This window comes from Tursiops truncatus, chromosome 1 (genome assembly GCF_011762595.2).
Source record: "Tursiops truncatus isolate mTurTru1 chromosome 1, mTurTru1.mat.Y, whole genome shotgun sequence".
Classification (NCBI taxonomy): domain Eukaryota; kingdom Metazoa; phylum Chordata; class Mammalia; order Artiodactyla; family Delphinidae; genus Tursiops; species Tursiops truncatus.
Genome location: NC_047034.1, coordinates 179,590,410 through 179,613,653, shown reverse-complemented (window position 1 = coordinate 179,613,653; position 23,244 = coordinate 179,590,410). Strand labels below are relative to the sequence as shown.

General features: G+C 55.5%; 1 protein-coding gene across 5 annotated transcripts in view; it reads left to right on the top strand.

Annotated features, from left to right (window-relative positions):
- KCNAB2 (potassium voltage-gated channel subfamily A regulatory beta subunit 2) overlaps positions 1-23,244 on the top strand; it is a 97,174-nt gene that overhangs the window by 49,536 nt on the left and 24,394 nt on the right. For 4 of the 5 annotated variants that reach the window (XM_073796921.1, XM_033844243.2, XM_033844234.2 and 1 more), the window contains 2 exons: positions 20,324-20,367; positions 21,156-21,193. In XM_073796921.1, the coding sequence (XP_073653022.1) occupies positions 20,324-20,367; positions 21,156-21,193 (82 nt within the window). Of the gene's footprint in view, positions 1-1,262; positions 1,930-20,323; positions 20,368-21,155; positions 21,194-23,244 lie in introns of those variants that run through there. The other variant, XM_033844260.2, reaches the window with a different exon arrangement.

Sequence of the window (23,244 nt, the reverse complement as noted above, 5' to 3'; positions counted from 1 at the left end):
GGCCCAGGAGAAGGCAGCCTGCAGAAAGCCTTGGCCTGAGTCAGGGGGCCAGCCCAGCCCCTCCAGGTGCTGGCGGCACAGCCAGGGAAACATCCAGTTACTACTTCGGTAGCTGAGGGTGCAGCAGTGAAAGTAGATGGAAAAGTCCCTGCCCTCCTGGACCTGACCTTCAGGGGGGTCAGATGCGCCAAACAAGATGACTAGAGAGGACAGAAGCACGTTGTCAGGTGATGATACCTGCCGTGGAGAAAGGGGGATGTGAACTGGGAATGGAGAGCTCACCTGAGGAAGGACCAGCCCAGGCGACCCCAACGCCCTCTCCGCCCTAGGGACTCTGCAGCTGCCTCAGCCCCCAGGGCAGCCTGCCCAGCCCTTCCCAGGGATAATGGAACTTGTTTTCCCTTAGGGCAGAGGTGGGGACAATGCTGGTTCCTCCAGTTCTCGGGCTGGGCTCCAGGGTCCAGCTGACCCCAGCTGAAAAGACGCATCTCACCTCGGTGACGGTGACAATTCTGGGGACACGGTGCAGGCATCTGGGCCGGGGCAGAGGCCCTTAGTCAGCTGTGCGGGGCGGGGGGCGGGGGAGCCCCTGGATTGTAGAACAGCCCTGCCCCCTGCGGCCGTGTCCGTGTTGCCCAGTCAAAGCCACTGCAGGATGTGGGCGCACAGCTGTGATGCCGGCCCTTCACTGAGCTACTCACGTGTGTGCGTGAATTGACACAAGGGCAGCATTCTGTGCACACGCGTGTTCCCCTCTCCTTTCCTTTCTTGATGCTGTCTCCTGGGACTCATTGCCTATCAGTCCACGTGGAGACACGTCACGTGGCTGCATAAATTTCCATTCTACGGATGAGCCGTCATTTACATAACCCATTTCCTATTGATGGACATTTACGTTTTTAGTTTCCAAGTGTAATCATCCTTTCAGATGATGATTTAGCAATGGTTCTTAACATTTAAGCTTTGCAATTTCCAAACCTGTTCCCTCCGCCGCTTCACTCCCTCCTTAAATGCATCCGCTCAGTATTTCTATTGCAAAAACTCGTGGATTGTGACACAATTGCTTTGAGCATGGAGCCCAAAGAACTGTGCCGGTGCAATGGCGCTTTCTATAAGCAGAGAATGCACATGTGGATAACATTTCCCTTTACCAGGCTGTGAACCAACAAATAGGGCCTTCCTGGGGGAGCGATGTCCCCTGGCAAAATCACACTGGAGTTTGCTTCAGCGACAGGTGTGCTTATGCTGCTTCCCCGGACGGCCCTGTAATTGGTTTTACCCTGGGAACCCCTCCAGGGGGTGCCGTGAAGTCCTCCACTCTGGGGGCCGGGCTCTCTGCATGCTCCTGCCCCCTTCGCATTTGGAGCATTTTTTGGGGGGATCTCCCACCTGGAATGCAGCTTCGCCTGTGCTTGCCTCATGGGTGCAGGGGCAGAGGGGGTGGCTCAGCCAGAGTTCCCGGCCAGTGCAGCTTTGAGGACCAAGAATCTCAAGCCAAGAGGTGTTTACATTCCGGGGCCGGGCCCTGTCCCCAGGCGCCAAGAGCCCTTGGTGGCCACTCTATCTGGAGGACGTGTCCCTGCCGCAGCCCCTGCCCCAGCCCCAGGGCCAGCGTCCAGCCTGGGCACCGGGGATGGCGGGATGCTCTCTAACCCATCACCACTCGGCGTTTCCCATCCGGACAGCGGCAGCTCCTGGGCCGGGTGGGACCATGTTGTCCATGACGTACAGCGAGAGCCTGAGGAGTGTGGTCGGCAGGTGTCACTCAGACTGGGCCCTGCACCCCGTCCGCCAGGCCAGCACGCTGGAGCTGCAGCAGCTGCGGGAAGTGCGGGCAGCAGCCCAGGCCAGGAACATGGAGAGCTTCCTGCGCATGCACGGCCTCTCCCTGGACAGCTGCACCGCCCGGTGCACCGGCATGAAGTACCGGTAAGGGCTGGGCTGGGCGGGGACAGGAGGAGGTCCCCTGGCCAAGGAGGGGGCCGAGGCAGGGGCTGCGAGAGGGATGCAGCCCAGGAAACGGGGTAATGGCGTCACTGTCAACTGGGGCAAACTCCTTGGAGTTTAAGAATGCTGACCGTGGGACTTCCCTGGCGGTCCAGAGGTTAAGACTCCACGCTTCCACTGCAGGGGGCACGGGTTCCATCCCATTTCGGGGAACTAAGATCCCACGTGCTGTGTGGCGCAGCCAAAAAGAAAAGAATGGGGCTTCCCTGGTGGCGCAGTGGTTGGGAGCCCGCCTGCCGATGCAGGGGACACGGGTTCATGCCCCAGTCTGGGAAGATCCCACATGCCGCGGAACAGCTGGGCCCGTGAGCCATGGCCGCTGAGCCTGCGCGTCCGGAGCCCGAGCTCCGCAACGGGAGAGGCTGCAATAGTGAGAGGCCCGCGTACCGCAAAAAAAAAAAAAAAGAAAGAAAGAAAAGAATGCCGACCGCATAGGAACGTATAAAAGAGGAAAATGAGAGTCTGCATATCCTTTCCTCCAGAGATAAGCTCTGCTGCGTTTGGTGTATCCTCCATGGGAAAAGAGTATGGTTTCTTGAAAAAACTTTGCAGCAGGGGTAAACATACTATGTCATTTGTCTTCTTGCCGTGTCATTGGGACACATTAATTATCAGGGGTTGACGAAACACAAATTAGGGGAAATCCCTCAATTCATCGTCTCTACCAACAAATCCATCCCAGCACCAGAAACCCATGCGAGGTCCTGGGGACCAAGATGTGCTTAAATTGGGCTGTCCTCATGGGAAGTGGCCTCTGAATTGGTTGCTGCAACTACGCTTGTAACTGTGACCAGCAAAGGCTGTGGAGTAGGTGTCCCTGTGTTCTCGGATGCGGGCCTGGAGGGTTTCTTCTGAACCTCAGAAAGACATTCTGTTTAGCTCGTTTGTCCCTGAAATCAGCATCTGGGACAGTGCTCCGACCTGCCCACTTTCTCCTCTGAAAGCCTCAGAAAGTGGCCAGAGGAGCCCCAGCGCTGGCGTTTGAGTTGATAAGTTACATATACGAGGCTTTCTTCCTGTGCCTCCCAGGGACAAGTCCTGGCCAGAGCCAGTTGGCCAGAAGGGACCCCACCCACCCACCTAGTCTATGTACTGTTGCCAGATTTAGCAAATAAAAATATAGAACGCCCAGTTAAATTTGAATTTCAAATAAACAACCAGTTTATGCCATCATCGGGACGTAATAGCAGAAGTTATTCGTTGTTTATCTCAAGTCCAGATTTAAGTGGGTGTCCTATATCTGATTTGGTTTCCATCTAACGCAGGCCCCAGGGGTTATCTGACTGTTCTCTGGAGAGAAGAACAGAGACCAGCCCTGTTGCTGTAACATTTTCTCCTTTGGACAAGTGTTTGGATCTTCAGCATGAGGTTGTCATTTAAAGATATAAAGCACTTCTGCCCTGAGTCCATTAGATGGCAGGATTCTTAAGGCTTTGCATTATAAATCCAGTTGTAAAGGAAGGACAAAGGGTCAGCTAGTTTGGCCTCGAGGATCTCCTGATTCTGACGGAAATTTCTCAAGAAGGAGATGAGGGTCTGCATTTTTTCTTTTTCTTTCTTCTTTTTTTTTTAAAGATTTTTTTGATGTGGACCGTTTTTTAAAGTCTTTGTTGAATTTGTTACGGTATCGCTTCTGATTTATGTTTTGATTTTTTTGGCCTTGAGGCGTGTGGGATCTGAGCTCCCCGACCAGGGATCAAACCTGCACCCCCTGCACTGGAAGGCGGATTCTTAACCACTGGACCACCAGGGAAGTCCCCGCATTTTTTCTTTTTTTGGCAAGTCATTGATACTTTTCATTAATCCAGCAAATGTTTACTCAAGATCTATCTACTTGGCTCCAGGCAACAGGCTTGCCAGATGCTGCAGGAACAGGACAGACAAGGTCCCTCCCCACCCCATTGGACATTACATCCTGCTGGGGGATGGCAGAGAAAAAGCAAGTAAATGCCTAAGAGAGTCAGGGAGACCAGGGGCAGCTGAGACCCCAGCCGTCTGAAAGGAGGACCAGTTGAAGACATGGAGAAGAACTTTCCAGTCCAGGGGGACAGGGGCACATGTGAGGAGAAAAGGCCCAGGGCCAGAGCGAGGAAGGCAAGTAGAGGTGAGGCAGGGTGGGCAGGGGGGCCGGAGCCCGTCCCCCGTCCCAGGGAGACCTCACCTCCCTCGGGTGTGGATACCGTTTGTAATGGAGGGGGCACTGGGGTGAATTTTGTCCCCCCAAATTTCATCTACCCAGAACCGTAGAATGTGAAGCTATTTGGTAATAGGCTCTGTGCAGATGTAACTACTTAAGATGAGCTCACAGCGGAATAGGGTGGGCCCTAAATCCAGCGCCTGGTGTCCTAATAAGAAGGCCCAGTGAAGACGCATAGGGAAGAGGCCCTTTGGTGGTGGAGGCAGCAGTGGGAGGGACGCGGCCACAAGCCAAGGAACCACAGCCACCAGAAGCTGGCGGAGGCCAGGATGGATCCTCCCCTGGAGGCTTCAGAGAGAGCGCAGCCCTGCCCACACCCAGATTGCGGCCTTCTGTCCCCCGGAGCTGTGAGAGAGTCAGGTTCTGTTGCTTGAAGCCCCCCCAGTTCGTGGAACTTTGTCATGGCAGCCCCAGGACCCGAACACAGCCGGGGGGTGTGAGTACTGGAACAAATCTCTTATTTGCCTGACACCCCAAGGAAAAGGTCTGTGTCCCATCTGAAACATGCTGGACTAACTGTGGGGCTGAAACACCTTGGGGAAACCTGCTTCCCAAGGAGCAGAGTTGACAAGAAAACCACTTGAGCCTTTAGCATTGGATGGGCCAGATGTCGCCCCTGTAGGGCCCGCCCTTTATCTGGTGGATTTCATCTTGCTGCCTCCAGGGGTTTCGGTTAACTGGGAAGAGGGCCTCGGAAACCACGACCAAGGGTTATTAAAGATCCCAGATAGATGCCGTTCCGCGGTTAATGTTCCCGGCAGCAGCTGGGCTGGGACTCAGCTAAACCTGGTCTTAAATATTAATATAAAAAAGATAAAGCCTCCAGATAAGTGCTGCTCCGTGGAGCAAGGCGACGACGTACCTCGGGCACAGACACCATATCAGTCAACCTGAGCCTGCAGCTGCGGGAAAAGGCTTTCTTGTTAACTTTTCCCATTTTTTTTTTTTAACTGTCCTCAACTCTTGCTGTTTAAAAAAAAAAAAATGCACTGAATTTTTAAATCTACACAGTCCCTTTGTAAGCTCCCCTTCCCCATGTCCACCTGACTGTAGTGATGGAGGGTCTGGAGATGTGGCCTGAGACAGGGCAGCAGCTGTGGCCACAGGCCGGCCAGAGGCTGTGACCTGGGCCCAGGCAGTGCCAGCTGGATACCGGGCCTGGTTCAGGTGTGTTCCTTGTCCGCTACCCACGGCATCGGGAATGAACCCAAAGTTCCCACCATGCGCGGCCCTTCCTTCCTTCCTTCCTTCCTTCCATATCTCAAACATGCAAGCTCATTGCATCCTCAGGGTCCTTGCACATTCTATTCCCTCCCCTGGAAGGTGTGTCCTCCAGATTTTCACAAGGCTCCCATCATCACATCTTTGGCCTCAAAGAGACTTTCCACACCACCCAGTCTAAATAAATGCCCAGTGAGTCATCCTCAAGCTCACTGTCCTGTCTCTCTTACCTTGTTTTTGCCCATCTGCACCCCACTGAGAGCACAGCCTCTGTCTGTTCCCAGCACCTAGAACATTTCAAGCCTCTGTAAGTATTGCCTGGGTGGCATTATGCGGCCTTGGTCTTAACCCACTTTTCAGAATATTCCCCTGTAAAGTACGTCTCCTTCCTGCTGCTTCCTTGGCAGCAGGACTGGAAGCTGTGTCTGAGACTCCCTGATGCAGCCTGGAGGGCGGGGAGCCCCGGGCAATGAGCCTTGGTCGTGAGCTTCTGGTAGGGCGGGCCGTCCTGCGTGCCTGTGGTTTTTGCCTCTAGATCGTAGCCTCTTACCACGAGCCTCCTACAGGAATCACGGGCAGTATTTGATTCGTGGTCAAGTTCATCGAACAGACTCTCCAGTTGCTCATTTATTCACAGGAGGTCAGTCAGGGAAGACTTCCTGGAAGAGCTGGGAACCCAGATGTGTCTTAAAGGATGGGTGGGAAAAGGAGGAAGAACAGAGTCCAGAGAGGGACGGTGGGTGGAGCAGTGCAGGCGGCCAAGCGGGGGGCCGGTCCACCTTGAGACAGTCCCATATCAGTGTCCTGGGGCTGCCGTAACACAACGCAGTGCCCAGAACAACAGCTGTCTATTCTCTCATGGTCCAGAACCCGGAAGTCTAGACCTGGGGTCAGCAGGGTCACACTCTCTGAAGGCTGCAGGGAAACATCCTTCCTTGGCTTTCTTTTTCTTTTTCACTGGGGTATAGCTGATTCACAATGCTGTGTTAGTTCCAGGTGTAGCGCAAAGTGACTCAGTTATACATCTACTTATATCCACTCTTTTAGATTCTTTCCCACATAGCTCATTACAGAGTATTGAGTAGAGTTCCCTGGGCTATACAGCAGGTCTTTATTAATTATCTATTTTGTGTATAGCAGTGTATATATATCAATCCCAATCTCCCAATTTATCCCTCCCCCGTCCTTTTCCCCCTGCAGCCATAAGTTTGCTTTCTACATCCGTGTCTCCTTGGCTTTCTTTGCCTGTAGACACATCACTCCAATCTCTGCCTCCATCTTCACGTGACTGTTTTCCCTCTGTGCATCTCTGTCTGTCTCCAGATCTCCATCTCCTTATAAATACAGCAGTCATTGAATTCAGGGTTCACCCCCAATCCAGCAGGAACTCAATCTTCACGTAATAATATCTACAAAGATCCTATTTCCAAACGAGGTCACATTCACAGGTGCCGGGAGTTAGGACTTGAACATGTCTCTTTGGGGTCACATTTCAACCCACAGCGGGTCCCAAGGGCTGTCTCAAGTCCTGAGCCTGCAGGGACATCGCTGAGTATCGTGAGGGGAATCCTGGCTCCCCCGCCGGTACCTGTATGAACTTAGACAAGTCACCTGGCCTCTCTGTGTCTCAGCGTCCCCATCTGGAAAGCAGAGACTATAGTCACTTCCTCACAGAAGTGTGCTGAGGACTAAAGGAGATAGTGACGGAACTTAGGGCTCCCGGCTTGGCTCCTGGTGGGAGAGAAACCCCAGTCTTGGAATCTCATGGGCGAAACGATAGCACCTGGAAAGCAGATGGGAAGGGAGCGGGGAGGGAGGTGGCGAGCTCGGGACGAGCTGCCGTGCAATGATCCGGGGGTCCCTCGTGGGCCCCCGTGGAGGGCCGGCCCAGGACCGTGGTGTCAGCTACCCACGGCCTGCATTCGTACTGGGTCTGCTTCTGCTGGCAGTGGCCACCGTGCTGGGGCCCAGCGGCGGTCCCAGGCCTGGAGACAGCCACCCATCCCTCTGCAGGTCCTGGGCCTCCCGCCCCAGCTCCCCTGCCTTTACAGGGACATCACAGCCTCTCCCTCCCCTGTGTCGGGCAGGGACGGGAAGGGCTGAGCGATCCTAACACAACTGCTGGTGTGTGGCTTTGTAACCGACGCACAGCACAGCTCAGTGTCTCCCAGGCCCTCCTGGCAGCGGGAATCAGGGGGTCACCTGTTAGCAACACGGATCCTCAGGCCCTGCCCAGAGATTTGGGGGATCCGCCCCCAAGAGGCTCCTCTGATTGGGCAAGGACAGGAGCCCTGGCTGACTGGCTCTCTGCCGTCCACCTGGAAAGGCGGGGGTCCGCACAGCTCAGTCAGACCCGCAGACGGTGCCAGGCAGCGTCCCCACCCTCACCCTTTAATCTGGGGGTCTGAGAGCAGGAGCCTCTGCTGTGAAATGAGGGCGGGCCCAGCGTCAGTCTCCCTCCCTTGACCTCTCTGTGCCTCGGTGCTGTCCAGTGAACGGGAACATCGCAGGGCCCAGCTGAAGGCTGTGGTGGGAACTCAGTGAGCTGCTCGCAAAGCGCTCGGCGCGATGGCTGGGGCGCAGCGGGCACCGTGTAAGTGTTAGCGCTGTGGCTGTCGTCGCTGTTGTTATGCCTCCGAGGTGCTTCTAAGGATGAAAAGAGAAAAGGTGCAGGAAGCGCTTACTCTGGCCTGGGTACAGCCACTTAGTACAGGGCAGCAGCTAAGAAGCAAGAGGGGCCAATTCACGGCTGACCCGCCTTCCTGCCTTTTAGGGCGGGTAACGCTGGGCGTGACTGGGGCGTGAGCTCCCAAAGGAAGCACAGCCACAGCACTGAGCCCCCAAGGGGGCTTCCGCTCTCACGTACCAGAGGACACCTCCTCCAGGAAGGCCACCGGTCTGCCACCCTTTGCTCTCAGAAACCTCAGGGGCCAAGGACGTCCCATCCCACTGCTCCGTCAGGGTGGCCCCCAACTCTTCAGCAGCTGCCCCCGCCTTGGGCAGGAAGTCACTGTTGAGTACAGATCAGGATACAGCACAGTTGGGGCAGCCTTGCTGATACAGGGGAGGCACCCAGGCCTCTGCAGGGCACAGCTGAGGCTCGTCCTCATTCCTGAGTTGCTGCTGCGGTCCGTGCTTTGAAAAGCCATCTTTAGGGAATTCCGTGGTGGTCCAGTGGTTAGGACTCCCCACTTTCACTGCTGAGGGCCCGCCTGGTCCAATCGAGGGGCACGGCCCCCCCAAAATTTAAAAGCCATCTCTAAAACTTCTACTCCAGGCCTTGAGGCTTCCACGGGCCTCATTCTGTGCAGGGAGGGTCCTGTCCCCTCCTACTGTGAACCTGTCACTGTCTTGGGGGAAGGATCTGGCTGGGCCCCAGCTTGGTTATCTCCCCATCCCTCACTGGGACAGGTGGGGGGTGGATACCAGGCAACACAGGAAGCTTCTGTCCCGAGAAGCTCTCTTTGGTGGCGCTCTGTGGACACAGCAGAGCTTTTCATTGGGGCGGCTGCCCCTCTGATGACTCACAGCAGGAACCAGCTGCTTTGTTTTAACAAGAGCGGGTACTGGAGAGGCAGAAAAAAACCCAGAATCTGCTGTGGATCAAAATCAACCATCCACACTCGATGTTTCTGCCCAAAGCCCATTTCAAGTCGACCAGCCCGTGTCTGGGACTCACTTCTCCACCCAAACGTGTTTGAAAGGAGAGAGCCTTTGGGGGTGACATTTTACTGTGGCAAGTTCGGGTCAAGGTCTTAAGCTTTCAGCTTTCCATCCTTGGCTAGTTCTTGTGATTTTCTAAGAATATTATGAGTTGTGGCCGCTGTCTGGGGCACATGAAAAGTTACAGACTCTGGCCAGCTGTGAAAACCCACCTACCCGACTTCCCCTCTTGGCAGTGCTCCGCTGGACCCAGAGACACCTTTGTCCTGGATTCCCTGGGCGGGTTCTGAGGTCAAATGTCCATTCCCATCATCCCCGCAACACGTTACAGTGGGATGGAGTCGGGGCTGGGGACTCTACCACCAGGCCAGGCCCAGGAGGTCCTGCGAGAGTGAAGGCTTGACTGCTGCCGAAGTCTGGGAGGGCTGCTTCCTGCTGTGGCTCCCAGGCCCCTGGTGTCACTGGGGAGGCTGAGGTTGGCGACACTGGGAGGAAGGAAAGGTTACTGGTGCTTGCGGGGGGCGGGGGACTGCTTCGCACTGCATGTACTATCTCAGCTGATGCCAGAGAGGTCGACAAGGATTTCAAAAGCAGAGAAACAGGAAGGGCACTCCCACAGGGCACAGCAAGAGTGCAGGCCCAGAGACTTTTTTTTTTTTTGCGGTGCTCACTGTTGTGGCCTCTCCCATTGCGCAGCACAGGCTCCGGACGCGCAGGCCCAGCGGCCATGGCTCACGGGCCCAGCCGCTCCGCGGCATGTGGGATCTTCCTGGACCGGGGCACGAACCCGCGTGCCCTGCATCGGCAGGCGGACTCTCAACCACTGCGCCACCAGGGAAGCCCAGGCCCAGAGACTTTTGAGGTCATTGACATTTTTTTTTTTTTGGTAAATACACCCATTTAAAGCATCCAATTTAATGGTTTTAGTACCAACGGTTGTCCAAAAGTCACCCATTTTTTAGAACATTTTCATCACCCCAAAAAGAAATACTGCGCCCACATTAGCTATCGTTCCCTGACTCCCCACTCCCCCCAGCCCCCAGCAACCACTAATCTACTTTCTGTCTCTGTGGATTTGCCTGTTCTGAACATTTCATATGAATGGAATCATACAATATGTGACCTTTTGTGACTGGTCTCTTTCTCTCAGCATGATGTTTGCAGGGTCGTCATGTCGTAGACCGTATCAGTACTTCATTCCTTGGTGTGGCTGAGTAACGCTCTGCTGGGCGGCTGTAGACCACATTTCTGTTATCCATTCGTCAGTTGATGGACATTCGGATTGCTTGCATTTTGGGGCTGTGATGAGTAATGCTGCTGTGGACATAGTGTGTTCAAGTTTTTGTGTGGGTGTAAGTTTTTCGTTCTCTGGGTACATACCTAGGAGTGGAATTGCTGGATTGGGGGTGAGGCGGGTGACCTTTTACACACTGTGGTGACTAAGTTTTTGTGGATCTCTCTTCAAGCTTAAAGCACACCATCTGGTTAAGAGCAGCCCCGGAGGAATAGTAAGATGCGAGCCCTTGTAGGATCTGACAGTTTGCCAGAGCACAGAGAACAGTGGAAGGTGGAATGAAGTAGGGGATTTCCACATCCTCTCAGTCAGTGCACAGCACCACTCAAAGCTCCTGATAGGGGCTTCCCTGGTGGCGCAGTGGTTGAGAGTCCGCTTGCCGATGCAGGGGACACGGGTTCGTGCCCCGGTCTGGGAGGATCCTACATGCCGCAGAGCGACTGGGCCCGTGAGCCATGGCTGCTGAGCCTGCGTGTCCGGAGCCTGTGCTCTGCAACAGGAGAGGCCACAACAGTGAGAGAGAGAGAGGCCCGCATATTGGGGAAAAAAAAAAAAAAAAAGCTCTTGATAAAAACACAGCTTCCCAGGCCCAGCCCCAGAGCTACCGATTCAGTAGTCGTGGCTGGGGCCCAGGAATCTGCATTTGCAACAAGCTCCTCTAGCATCCTGGTCAGGTGTTGAGCATCCCTGCCGTGGGCATGAGCTCCACGAGCCTGGGGAGGAGCGAAAGACAGAGTCTTTGCCACCTGCAGCCTCTTTGGCAGGCCTGTGGGCTTCCTGGGGGCCAAGACCTGCTGTCTTCAAGTGCGAGGTTCCAGCAGGTGGAAGGGCCAGCACCGCGGGCTGTCCTTCCTCCTTCCCATCCCCCCACCCACCCAAGGGGCTCAGGAGGGCCCCACCCTACCCTGAGCTCAGGGACCCAGGCCAGCCAGGCCCCGAGGTTTTTACGGGCAGGTGGAAGAGGAAAGGCAGAGCCGGCCTGCGGGTCCCGAGGGGCCCCACTGGCCTCCACACGTAGCGTCTGTGAGCTGCCAGGGCCCCCGGGCAAAGGCACCAGCTCTGCCCTCCCCAGGCCTCTATCCCCGAGTCCAGGTCCCCACCTCATGGGTGGTTCCTGCTGCCGAGTCAGGCCACGGGGAGGACAGAAGGGGTATTCTTACTGGTGGGGATGGGGGAGGGCCTACACACAGGGGTCTATCCTGACTCCACGGCCAGAAACCCTCTCCCTTCTGCCGAGGGACCGTGGGAGTGCTTCCCAAGGACCAGACCCCTGTGTGAGTGCTTTGCAGGCGTGATCTGGCCATGCCTTTGTGACCTGCGTTGGACACGAGAGCCCTGAGGCTCGGAGAGGGGGTCACTTACCCAAGGCTGCCCAGCTCAGGCGCAGGGAGGCTGGGACTGGAACAAGGTTTTATTCTTAACTTCTGTGCCAAGAAGGCAGGGCCAGAGCTGAGAGCAAGTTCAGCCGCCATCTACTGTGAACATCTCTGGGTGGATTCCTCTCTGGGTCCCGTCAGAGCACAGGGTGGACAGCCAGCAGGTGTGGAAGGTTCCTGCAGAGCCAAGCTGGGAGGGACAGCGTGGTCCTCAGGCCAGCCGCCTTATTCTGGCAGTGGATACCCAGGGACCCAGAGAAAGCAAGACGCCCGCCTGGGATCACACAGCGAATTAGCAGCAGAGCCTGAGCTAGACCCCTGACCACCTGCCTCCCATCCAGCACACTTTCTCAGCCCTTCCCGCAGGGCAAGATGAGATCCAAAATGTAGCTTTGGCCAGGGCCACCCTGCAGAGTGAGAGTGGCACGCTCGGGGTCAGAGGGCAAAGCCAGCCCTTCCTGCCAATGGGGGCATCTCTCTGGGTTTCAGGAAGCCCGTGAGCTTTGTTCTGTCTTCATCCTGATCCCATGAGTGGAGGAAAGGAGGATGGGGTAAAGCAGGGGGCTCTTCATTCATCAATTCATTCACCCATTCATCCATCCATCCATTCATTCATTCACTCCAGAAGTATTTATTGAGCACGTGCCGAGAGCTAAGTACCGTGTGGAGTGCTGGAGCTTCTCGGGTCTCTGGCCCCTTGACCCCGGGCTTCTTTCCTAACGTCACCTGCGTCATTACCACCTAGATAGAATGGTCCTCTCTCCTCCAGATTTCTGGTGATCGGACTTCTTGTGCTGAACCTTGGTGGCAGCCCCACTTTCCTGCGTGGGAACCACCAGGGGACAGAGCTGGCCAGGCCAGCTGCCCGCACGCTCAGCTGTCCACCTGGCTGCAGTGCCTCCCTTGTGCAGTCGCGGCTGAGCAGCTGTTAGCCTGGAGCACCGGCGCCGACCTCCCGGGGATCGGCCAGGGCGATCGGGCGGCTTGTGCATCCCCGTCATTAATAACGAGTCACCTCCTGCACCTCCCACGCCTCTCGCCGGTCACCCCGATAACTTGGTGGGAGTCCCAAGAGCCACAGTGCGCAGAGCCAGGGGTGGACGCCAGGCTCCCTCCAAGGGACTCGGGGAAGCCTGGAGAAGCAGCTGCTCCCCGGAGCCCTGGGCTGCCACCCTGACGGGAGGCGCCCTCCCTCTTCCTCCTGCTGTCAGGGGACAGCAGTGCCGCTCATTGGTCGTGAGTTACTGGCAGCCCAGCCCTGCCGAACACAGCTGGGCTGGGGGCTCGGGCGGACAGAGTCAGACCAGGGTGGGGCAGAGGAAGGACCCGCAGAGAAGGGAGAGGCCATGGCCTCCTCCCCACCCCTCGACTTCTGAGTTCTATCTGATCAGGTCTTTTCTAGCATGTGTCTGGAAATTTCACCCCCTTCCCCCGGAGAGCGCACAGGCTTTTCTGCGTCAGAAATCTGCACTCCTGAAGCAACGCCTGGTGGCTTCTTCGCCTTCTGGGATAAGGTCTTGTCCCAGGCGGAGCAGGGCTTCCAGGGGCAGGTGACTTCGGAGCCCGGAAGGAGGGGGGACGTGGCCAGGAGCTGAGCGCCGGAAACATGCAGGTGTCCTTCGTGTGCTCGGAGCATGGCCTCAAGGGCCGGGGCCCCGAGGAGCGTCTGGGCCGGCCGGCAGCCAGCAGCCCCAGCCTGGGCTCCCGCAGCCATTTCCGCGCGGTGGCCATGGTGGCCCGGAGCCTGGGACAGCTGTCGGTGCAGAGCCTCCTGAGCACAGGCGAGGCCAGCGTGGTGCACCCCGGGATGAAGTGTAGGTACGCGGCGCGGCGCGGCTGTGCGGGGTGGGGGCTGCCCTCCCACCCCCGTCTGGGGGAGCTTTGCAGATGCGGGGAAGAATAAAATCGAGGCTCAGGGTCAGGCTGCAGGGGAGGATGATGCCTTTCTTTCCTTCTGCTTGTTTGTTTCTTTTCTCGGGAGGGCTCACTATAGCTAAGCGCCCCCCCCATACTGGACGCCAGGTAAAGCTTCCTCTTTCTGGGAACCCCGTGGCACCAGCCACAGACCCCTGCCCTCCCCCTGGGCACACAGGCCCCAAAGATGCCCCGTGGGTGGTCTGATGCCTTTGCAGCCAAGCCACCTTGACAGACCTCAGTTTAATAGTCAGGGATACTGGGTGAACCATGTGATGGAATTAGATCTTCCCCCCGCAGCTGAGCCCGACCCCAGGCCTGGGCTCCTCTGCAGGCAGGGCTGGTGCTCCACAGGGCACAGAGACGCAGCCGGGGTTCCCTGCTAAGGGCTCAGTCCAGGCTGCCGTGTGTCCCTCTGCTTCGGCCAGTCCCCACCTACTCTGGGTACGCTCGCCATGACTAGTACGTAGAGAGCGTGCAAAGCACCCGTGTCAGGGGGCAGGGGCCTTCCTGCTGTTCCTTGCATGCCCCCCTTGCTCCGTCCAGGGCCTTGCTCGGGTGCCCAGTGGATGTACCCACGTGGAAGAGGAGGGCTGGCTTTGTACCGAGGCTCTGCGAGGGCAGGGTTGTGGGTCACCAGGCTAGAGGTCTAGCCTTTCTCACTCATGAGGTTCTCTTCACTGAGAGCCTTTAGCGCTTCGAGAATGGTATTGTTGGGGAAAGGGGAGTTCTTACAACAAACCGTCTGCATGAGCTGGAAAAGCTACGTTAGGTCCCTGGTTCCCAACTCTGCTCTCAGTGACTCAGATCTCACGGGCCAGCCTCAGAAAAAGCCCCAGAAGAGTCTGGTTGTGTCTGAGGAGAATGTCTGGGTGTCTAGCTGGTGTTGGTGCCAACTTGAAAAGTATTGAGAGAATGAATCTTTAACAACTGAGCGGTGTGGCTTGAAACAAAACCAATGCCCAGAAGTTGGACCTCATGTGAAGGAGCCGTGTCGTAAGTCCCAGGCGTCCCTGAGACGAATTCTGGAATAACTGGGTCCTTCTGCGTCTCCACCCGTATCCTTTCCTTCCCTGGTCCTTGGGGGACATTTGACGTTCTTTTATGGGCCTCTGGGGTACAAGGCTTTTGTTCCCATTCTCTAAATTCAGTGAGGACAGTCCAGAGCAGAATTCTCTCTTCTAGAAGCTCTGGTGGTTTATATCTTTGGTTCAGTGGGAATCAAAGGCTAAGAGTAAACAGAATCTATTTTTTAGTTTAGATTCGTGTTATCCGCTGGGACTTTTAAGTCAGTCCTAGGATATCAAAGGAGTTAGTACAAGTGAGACCATTTCCAAAAATACGAAGCACTCTGTAAATGGAAAATGTGGCTATCGACATGATTTCCCTCCCAAGCTCCTAAGATCCACTGAGGATTAAATATGTCAAGGAGCCTGAGGGCTTAAGATTACTGTATGCCTCTGTGTGTGTGCACCAGTGTGTGTGCATCTGTGTGTGTGCACCTGTGACTGTGCATCTCTCCGTGTGTGCACCTGTGTGTGTGCATCTCTCCATGTGTGCATCTGTGTGTGTGCATCTCTCCGTATGTGCGTCTGTGTATGTGCGTCTGTGTGTGTGTGTCTGTGTGTGTGTCTGTGTGTGTGCATCTCTCCGTGTGTGCGTCTGTGTGTGTGCATCTCTCCGTGTGTGCACCTGTGTGTGTGTGTCTGTGTGTGCGCATCTCTCCGTGTGTGCACCTGTGTGTGCACATCTCTGTGTGTGTGCATGTCTGTGTGTGCACCTGTGAGTGTGCATCCCTCCATGTGTGCATTTGTGTGTACACCTGTGTGTGTGTGCATCTCTCCGTGCATGCGTCTGTGTGTGCACCTATGTGTGAGTGCGCATCTCTGTGTGTGGGTCTCCGTGTGTGCACCTGTGTGTGTGTGCGCGTCTCCGTGTGTGCACCTGTGAGTGCACATCTCCGTGTGTGCGTCTCCGTGTGTGAACCTGTGTGTGCGCGCATCTCCGTGTGTGCACCTGTGTGTGTGTGTGCGCATCTCCACGTGTGCATCTGTGTGTGTGCACCTGTGTGTATGCGCGCATCTCCGTGTGTGTGTCTCCGTGTGTGCGTCTGTGTGTGCACCTGTGTGTGTGTGCGTCTCCGTGTGTGCACCTGTGTGTGTGTGCGTCTCCATGTGTGCACCTGTGTGTGTGCGCGCATCTCCGTGTGTGCGTCTCCGTGTGTGTGTCTCCGTGTGTGCGTCTGTGTGTGCACCTGTGTGTGGGTGCATGCATGTGCACGTGTGTGCGTGTGGCACATGTGGAGACAGGGAGGGCAAGACAGGCAGTAAAGGGAGGTGGTCGTTGGGCCAGAGGGTTTGCAGTCTGAGGAAGTGGGTTCAGATCCCAGCCCCAGCTCCTCCACACTGGGGGACCCCCGCCTGTCCTTACACATGGCAGGGCCCGGGGAGCTTTTCTTGGCAGCGGCAGGAGGAAGGTGGGTTCATTTCCCTGTAGGATCTGTAATCTCATATCAGCTGAAATGGGAGCCAGAACCCAAACCACTGGATCCCCTCGCTGAGCAGGAGGTGCCTGCCTTGGGGTAGCTGTCTCATGGGGTTGCCCCATAATGACTATCCCAGGGCCACAGCCAGGGGGCATGCAGCTAGGAGCTGCAGGGGACCTGATCCAGATCTGCCCCAATTCTGACCACCTCCTTCAGCAGCTAGCCCTTCACAGTGACGCTGAAGGTGTGTGGCCTGCACCAGGGTGCCACGTTCTTGCCAGGGGTGCTCAGTGCAGGGGAAGGGGTACACCAAGCCCCGTGAGCAAGGAGAGGGACCAGCATTTGATCCTGAGGGTCTGGCCCCAGGGCCTGGACTTCTCAGCCCCACGTTACACCAACAAGCACCCCTGGGACCCTGCAGCTGCCAGCTACCATCTGATAGCAAAGACCCGGAAGTCCAGGCCTGTCCTCAGGGAGCCTGGAGCCTGGGGGCTGAAAACAGATAATCCCCCGCAGGGTGACAACCAACTAGAAAATGCCCTGGCAACCCTGTCCGTCAAGCCAGCTCACCAAGACCCAGTTGCTTTCCATCACCTGATCATATTTTTGTCCTCCGCCCGGAAGGCTGAAGGTAAAGGCCCTGAACAGCTATTTTTACAGGATTTGTAATTGCCCGGAGTCTGAGGTGCAGTGTTTAGGGGTGCAGCGCATCGGGGGGCTGCGTGATGGGCGTCAGCTGTCTTCCTCCAGCAAAGATTAAATCCCTAAGCCCTCATTAGCCATTTTCCCAGACCCCAGGAGGGACATGAGGCAAATTAATAAAGACTAACGTTATTGGGGTCGAGAGATTTAGCCAACTAGTTTATCATGATGTCAGGTTTTAATTAGGGGAGGAAAAGCTATAGGAAACGATCTTCGCGTGTTGAAAGTTTCGAGTGGCAGCGTGTCACCAGCCCTGGTCCACCCGCGGCTGTGATCGGCTGAGCTCTGCCCACCCCCCCTGAGCTGCCGTATTTCTAAAGCTCCCAGCCCTGAGATCCCTGTCCCTTCTCGTTCCTTCTCCCGAGGCCTGGCAGCGGATGGCAGAACTAATCCCATCATTTTAACAGGGAAACAACTTGAGCGGGGTAATTGCAGCATCGCTGGGTGTCCTAGTTTTGCTAAATTATTCCTGTGGGCGGTGGGTGGAGCTGCAGCTGCATCGCCCAACACTCTACGTCCCGTCCGAGGAAACTCGGAGCCCCTTCTGGTGGGCGAGGGGTGTCACCTCTCCTCAGGCACAGGCTCTGGTGGGCTCAGCCTGCTGTCCTGCGTCCTCACCTGTCTGCTGCTAAAGCCACCCAGCCCCTGGACACGCAGCTCGTGCCAGCCCTTGGTTCCACTGTGATAAAGGGCAGTTGCAGGAGGACATGCCTAGAACTTGACCTTCAACAGAGCCTCACCAGGAAATTGTTCCCTCACCGTCACGCACGGGCGGTGGTTTTGCAGAGGCAGGGGCTCAGCCTCCCTTCCGGCACCGGATTCATCTAGACCACGTACCCAGGCCTTCGAATGCCTGGGCATTGCAAACAAGGTTCTGAAGGTTTTTGTGTCTGTGAGCATTTCCAGGCAAGGAGTGTCTCAAAGGGGTCTGTGACCCCAAAATTGTTAAGACCACTGATTTCAACTTTTAGTCCTTTTTGCTCCATTACCAGACCGCTCATAAGCAACGTTCTCATTTCTCACCACAAGCATCTTCTAGCCAGTGTGAGAAAATTTACCTAATCTGCTAAATGGAGCTGGCCTGATGCAGGATCTACTGGTGAAGTCATTGTGCTTTTCTTTCTTTCTTTTTTAATTCCTTTTGAACTCCAATTTCCTTAAACACGAGAATACACAAGTTTACTCTCTGCTTAGCAAGCGACATCAATCCAAGCATGGTTTAAACTTTATAAGAAAACTTTTGAAGAATGTGTGTGTCTACTCGGCCCTTGAATTTCATGCATATTGTATTTGAAATCTCTCACAGCAAATCTGAAGGTAAATCAGGAATATTCTCAGTATTTTTTCCCCGTTTTTTATTTCTGAGATATAGTTGACCCATAACATTGTGTAAGTTTAAGGTACAACGTGATGGGTTGATACATTTACCTATTGTGAAACAGTCACCACGGTCAGTTTAGTTAACATCCATCGCCTCACATAGTTACGAATCGTGCCTCTTTTTAGGGTCACAAACCACGTGTCTCTGGGTCGGAATACGCAAGCAATGCTGAGGGCACTAGTGGAGTATTTCACTGATTTATAGGGGGAAAAAAACAAGGGGAAACTTCAGTTCCCTTTCTAACACGGTAACGTTTAAAGCCTGTTGGATTTCTCCGTTGTTGTTTCTCGTTTAAGGAAAAGGCTGCTGTCCCCCGTTCTGTGCTCTCTGTGACCCTGTGGCCCAGGCACATGTGTTACCCCATTTCATCCTCATGGCCACCCCCTGAGAGAGGCAGCATCTCGAGCCCATTCTACAGATGAGCCCACCGAGGCATCAGGCAGTTACATGACATGCCCAGGGGCAGGCATACAGCCTGGAAGGTCGAAGCAGAATTTGAACTCCAGCTTCAGAGCCTCTGCTTGTAGCCACTGCCGATCTGCTCCCCTGCCCGAAAAAGAAACCAGCTGTGATTATGTCCTCAGGGAAAAATCCCAGCATTCCCTGTAGGAACAGTGGGCCAATGGCTGGGCTGGTTTTAATGGGAAATTTAACAAGAAAGCTGGGCAGTTTAGAACTACTTTAAATTTGGTGACAAACTGTTATCAAACCGCTTACAAGTTTATTCTATCCACCCCCGACCAACGACCACCTGTAATGTGGGCAGGGTCCAGGGATCTTGTAACCAGGGAAACCCAGGCTGCAGAAGGTCATAGTGGGCCCATGTCAGAGAAGGGCAGGTCCCGCTCAGCCCCACACCTGCTTCCCAGGGGCCACATAGGGTAGAAAAACAGGACAGAGCATCCACTGAAGTTAGAAATGCCAGACGGCCCTAGGGAAGGAGGTTGGGGTTCACCCATGGCATCTCTCACAGCGCTCTGGCTTCCCACTGCCTAGAAGGGTATCGCACCCCGGGCTGGTCCCAGGACCGGGATGCCAGCAGTGGGAACTCACGAGGGAAGTGGACTCCCGCTCTGCCACTTGTCAACCTCACCATCTGGGCAGCTCCCATTAAGGGCCGGGACTGCGGGAGCACACCTCTGTGGCTGGGAGCATGTTCTCAGAGCCTGGGTGAAATCGCAGGTCCAGTGTGCTCTTCTGTAAAATGGGAATATCAGGAAAAGAGAAGCACCTGCCCGACAGAGCTGTCGGGGGATCAGTGACACCCGGCCTGTTGCTGCCCTGCAGGCTCCCAGGCAGCCTGTGCAGGATGGACAGGCCAGGACGGACCGGCATCCCAGCCCTCAGCAGGGCACTGCTGCCCTCCATGACCTCCTAAGGACATGAGTGACAGCCTGCAGCTCACCCACGTGGACCCCAGGATGTGCCCCATCTGGCAGGCGCCTCAGGGGGCCTGTGAGGGAGCCCTGGACAGTCTGTTCAGCTGTGGCCACTGGGTCTGATCAGGACGCGTGCTGCCAGGGGATCTTGGCTCTCACCCTCCTGAGCGGCCCTGGCTAGGGGTCAGGCCTGCTCTGGGCACCAGTGCCCTTCAACAGGGCTCTCATCTGCCCCCACTTCCTCCTGCAGAGAGACAGGGCCCAGGGCTGTGTGGCCCAGGTGATGTGGGACTAACTTCTCCTCCACTCCTCGGAGAGAGGGAGTAAAGATACACAAAACCACAGACGTGACACTAAAGAAATGGAAAGAGAAGCTTCTTATAAGAGGACACCCTGCATCCGGGGCCACAAGGCCTGAACCAGTCTTGTTTCAGCCCATGAAATAAGATGGGGTCCATTCCACGTTTTCTCCCCGAGGTGGCTCCCGGGGCCCTGCCGTGGTCACAGCGTGGCCTGTCCCAGCAACGTGGCTCTGCCCTGGTTGGCCCTTTACCCCCAGAGTAGGCTAGCAGCAGGCCTCTCTCCAAAGGACCCCTTGCCTTCAGAGCCTCAAAAGAGGTGGGTGGGCAGTTCGGGAGGCTGGGCAGCAGAAACAATGGGTTCTGCCCTGGCCGCTGAGAACTCACGCCACGTTTGTTTTCCAGGAACCTGGGCAAGTCGGGCCTCCGGGTCTCCTGCCTGGGGCTTGGTGAGTGTGGGGTCCTCTTGGTCCAGTGGTGCGCAAGGAAGCGGGGGTGTCAGGAAGGCCGGGGGTGGGGGAGGGAGCTGCACCCAGAGCCAGGATTGGGGGGGGGAAGATGCTCGGTTGCCATGGTAACCAAGAGGCAGTTGGGGAGGGGCCTACGAGAGGGAGGAGGGCAGAGATGCAGCCTTAGCAGGGGAAGTGAGGGGAGTACCAGGGCCCTCTGCACACACAGCCCACTGCCCAGCAGCAGAAAATCAGGGAAGCACCCTGCCCGCGGGGAACCAGCAACTTCTTGCCTTACGTGACAGACTCCCTCATGAGGGGCAGTCAGATTTTGCCCTTTTTCTTCTTTTGCCAGATATGAACTCTGTTCCCAGATCACGCTGTCTCTCCGCCTCCACGGTGCACACGTACACACACACACACACACACACCGCCCAGCAAACGCGAGGGCATGGCTGTCAGCCCTGCACATCTTCAGGGAGACAGCCCTGGTCCCACTGCCCATGGCATGTCCCTGGAATAGGAACTGCAGCAGCTTCAGCGCCAACGAGCATGTCAAAGCCCTGCAGTCAGCTGCCTGCTCTGGGCACTTACTGTCCCCTTGGTTCCTTGGCTCCAAGAGAGGGAGACATGCCCCAAAGGCCAGGTGTCCACGCATGCCAAGCACACACTCCCGCAGAGCGGCGTGGCTGCCCCACTGCGCCCTGCAGCCCGAGGTCCAAGCGCCCTGGGGAGAACTGGGCTTCCCGGGGCCATTCTCTGACCTGAGCCTGTATCTCTCCTATCAGGAACATGGGTGACCTTCGGAGGCCAGATCACGGACGAGGTAAGATGGGGCTCCCTCGTTCCCCCAGGCCCCGGGGAAGGGCCGCCCATGCCCAGGCACGTGGTAGAGTATGCGAAATGCACCAGGTAGTCAATGCTCAGGGCAGCCGCCTTGGCTCCCCTCCTACTGTTTCTCCAGGGTGCCCTGGGGGACAACAGGAAGGGTGAGCACCGTAGTGGCGCGAACACCCAGCAGCTGGGTGCACTGGGGCTTCAGCAAGTCCCTTAAAGTCCCAGAAATCAGGTTCCTCACCTACAGAACACCTATCCCACGGTTAGCCAGAGGAGTTCAGGGAGAGCACATTTTCCAAATCATCAAGCCCGATGCAATCCTTTGCCACTCCTACAGAGGATGCGCACGTGAATCTGAAACATCAATAAATATCTGTTGAGGTCATTTAGAATTTAGATCCTGGAAATTTTGCTGCAAACCGAAGACCGAGGAGCTGAATGTTTGACCGGGCTCCTAACTGCGCATGCCCCACAGCCGTCGTGAACGGGATGCACGGCCATGGGATGCACTTGCTGGGGCTTCTCTCTCCACAACTGGGATTCAGTGCAGCCAGCGTCTGTCCTGGAGAAGACAGTGTTCCCAGGCTGGTGCGCACTTCGGGGCAGGGAGTGAATATCGTGGAAGTGGGAACAGCGGTTTTGCTCAGAGAGCTCTGAACCTCTGCACAAGAAGCTGTCTTCATGTCTCCTCTACTTCCTATTGGAAAGATTGCATTTAAAAATGAATAAGTGAGTTCACTTGAGACCTTGTAACTGTGATTGCTCAGTTATTTTTCAAAGGGAAAGCTTGGCTTCCATCGAAATCTAGATGCATTTAATTTGCATTCTCGTTCCTTTTTCTTTTATGACAGTAGCTGTTGTAGAACTATTTGCCCTGGCTTTAAGGTTCTGGGGGCTATCTTAGGTAAAGTCAGGAGTTTTTAAGATGCAGGGAATTGTTTCACCTTCAGCCACCAGATTGGTTCCAAGCACCTAGAAGGTTGGAGCCCCGGAGCCCACGTGGTCTACCCCAAATAAGTGTGTGATGTCTAATTCGCCTGTTACCCTTTCGATGTGGAAGAATTCTGTGGAGGATGTGACTTCATTTCCTAGGCATTAGCTACGCTGTGTGCATTGTCCTTGTGGGAAAGATACAGAGAAGTGGCCGGATGGTAACCGTCCAATTAGGTGACTTTTTCACCAACAGATCCATTACACCCAAAGAGTACTGATTAATGATCCAATGGCAGCCACAGCTGACTCCGGCCTCCACCGCGGCTCCATCAGGGACATGGTGACATGTCTGAAGATGATGGAAGTCGTTTCCAGATGCCACAAAGCTGGGAGGACAGCGGATACAATACATGACAGATTCGGGGTTCTAAAAGGTCCTGGCGGGTGAAAATGATTGAGTGTAAGAGCCAGCGGAATTTTCCTATTAAACCCTACAGTTAGTGTCCCAAACAATCAACACATCAAGTCTGAGGGGCCCACCTCTCCGCGGTTCAGAGGAAGAATGCCTGGATTTCATCCTTTAGCTGGCTGCCTGGTCTGCACCAGCGGCGTTGGCGCCACAGGAAGCAAGGACCCTCCTGGGCTGCAGAGAAACACGTGTGCTGCCCAAGCCCAGAGCGGCGCAGGCTGGGACCCCGCTCCGGCTGGGTGACCCCACCTGGAACACTGTGTTCCTTGCAAACATCATGTCCAAAGGAAGGCGTTTGGCATGCCACAGAATCCAGACACAGAGTCCTGTTTTTAGAGTTACCTCCTGCGTGCAGGATGCCACGCCCAGATGCCAGAGAGACACAGAAACAAGGAACTGGTGGGTTTACTATGGCAGAGTGGCGTTCCCCCGCAGGACTGAGGAAATGTGGGTAAGTGATGGCCTGGGGGCCACATCTGGTCCCCAGCCTGGTTTTTTTGTTTTGTTTTTTCTTTCTTCTTAAATATATGAAATGTAAAATTTGCCATTTTAACCACTTTTCTTGTGGTTAAAATAAGCATAACATAAAATGTACCATGTTCACCATTTTTTAAATATACAGTTCAGCGGCATGAAGT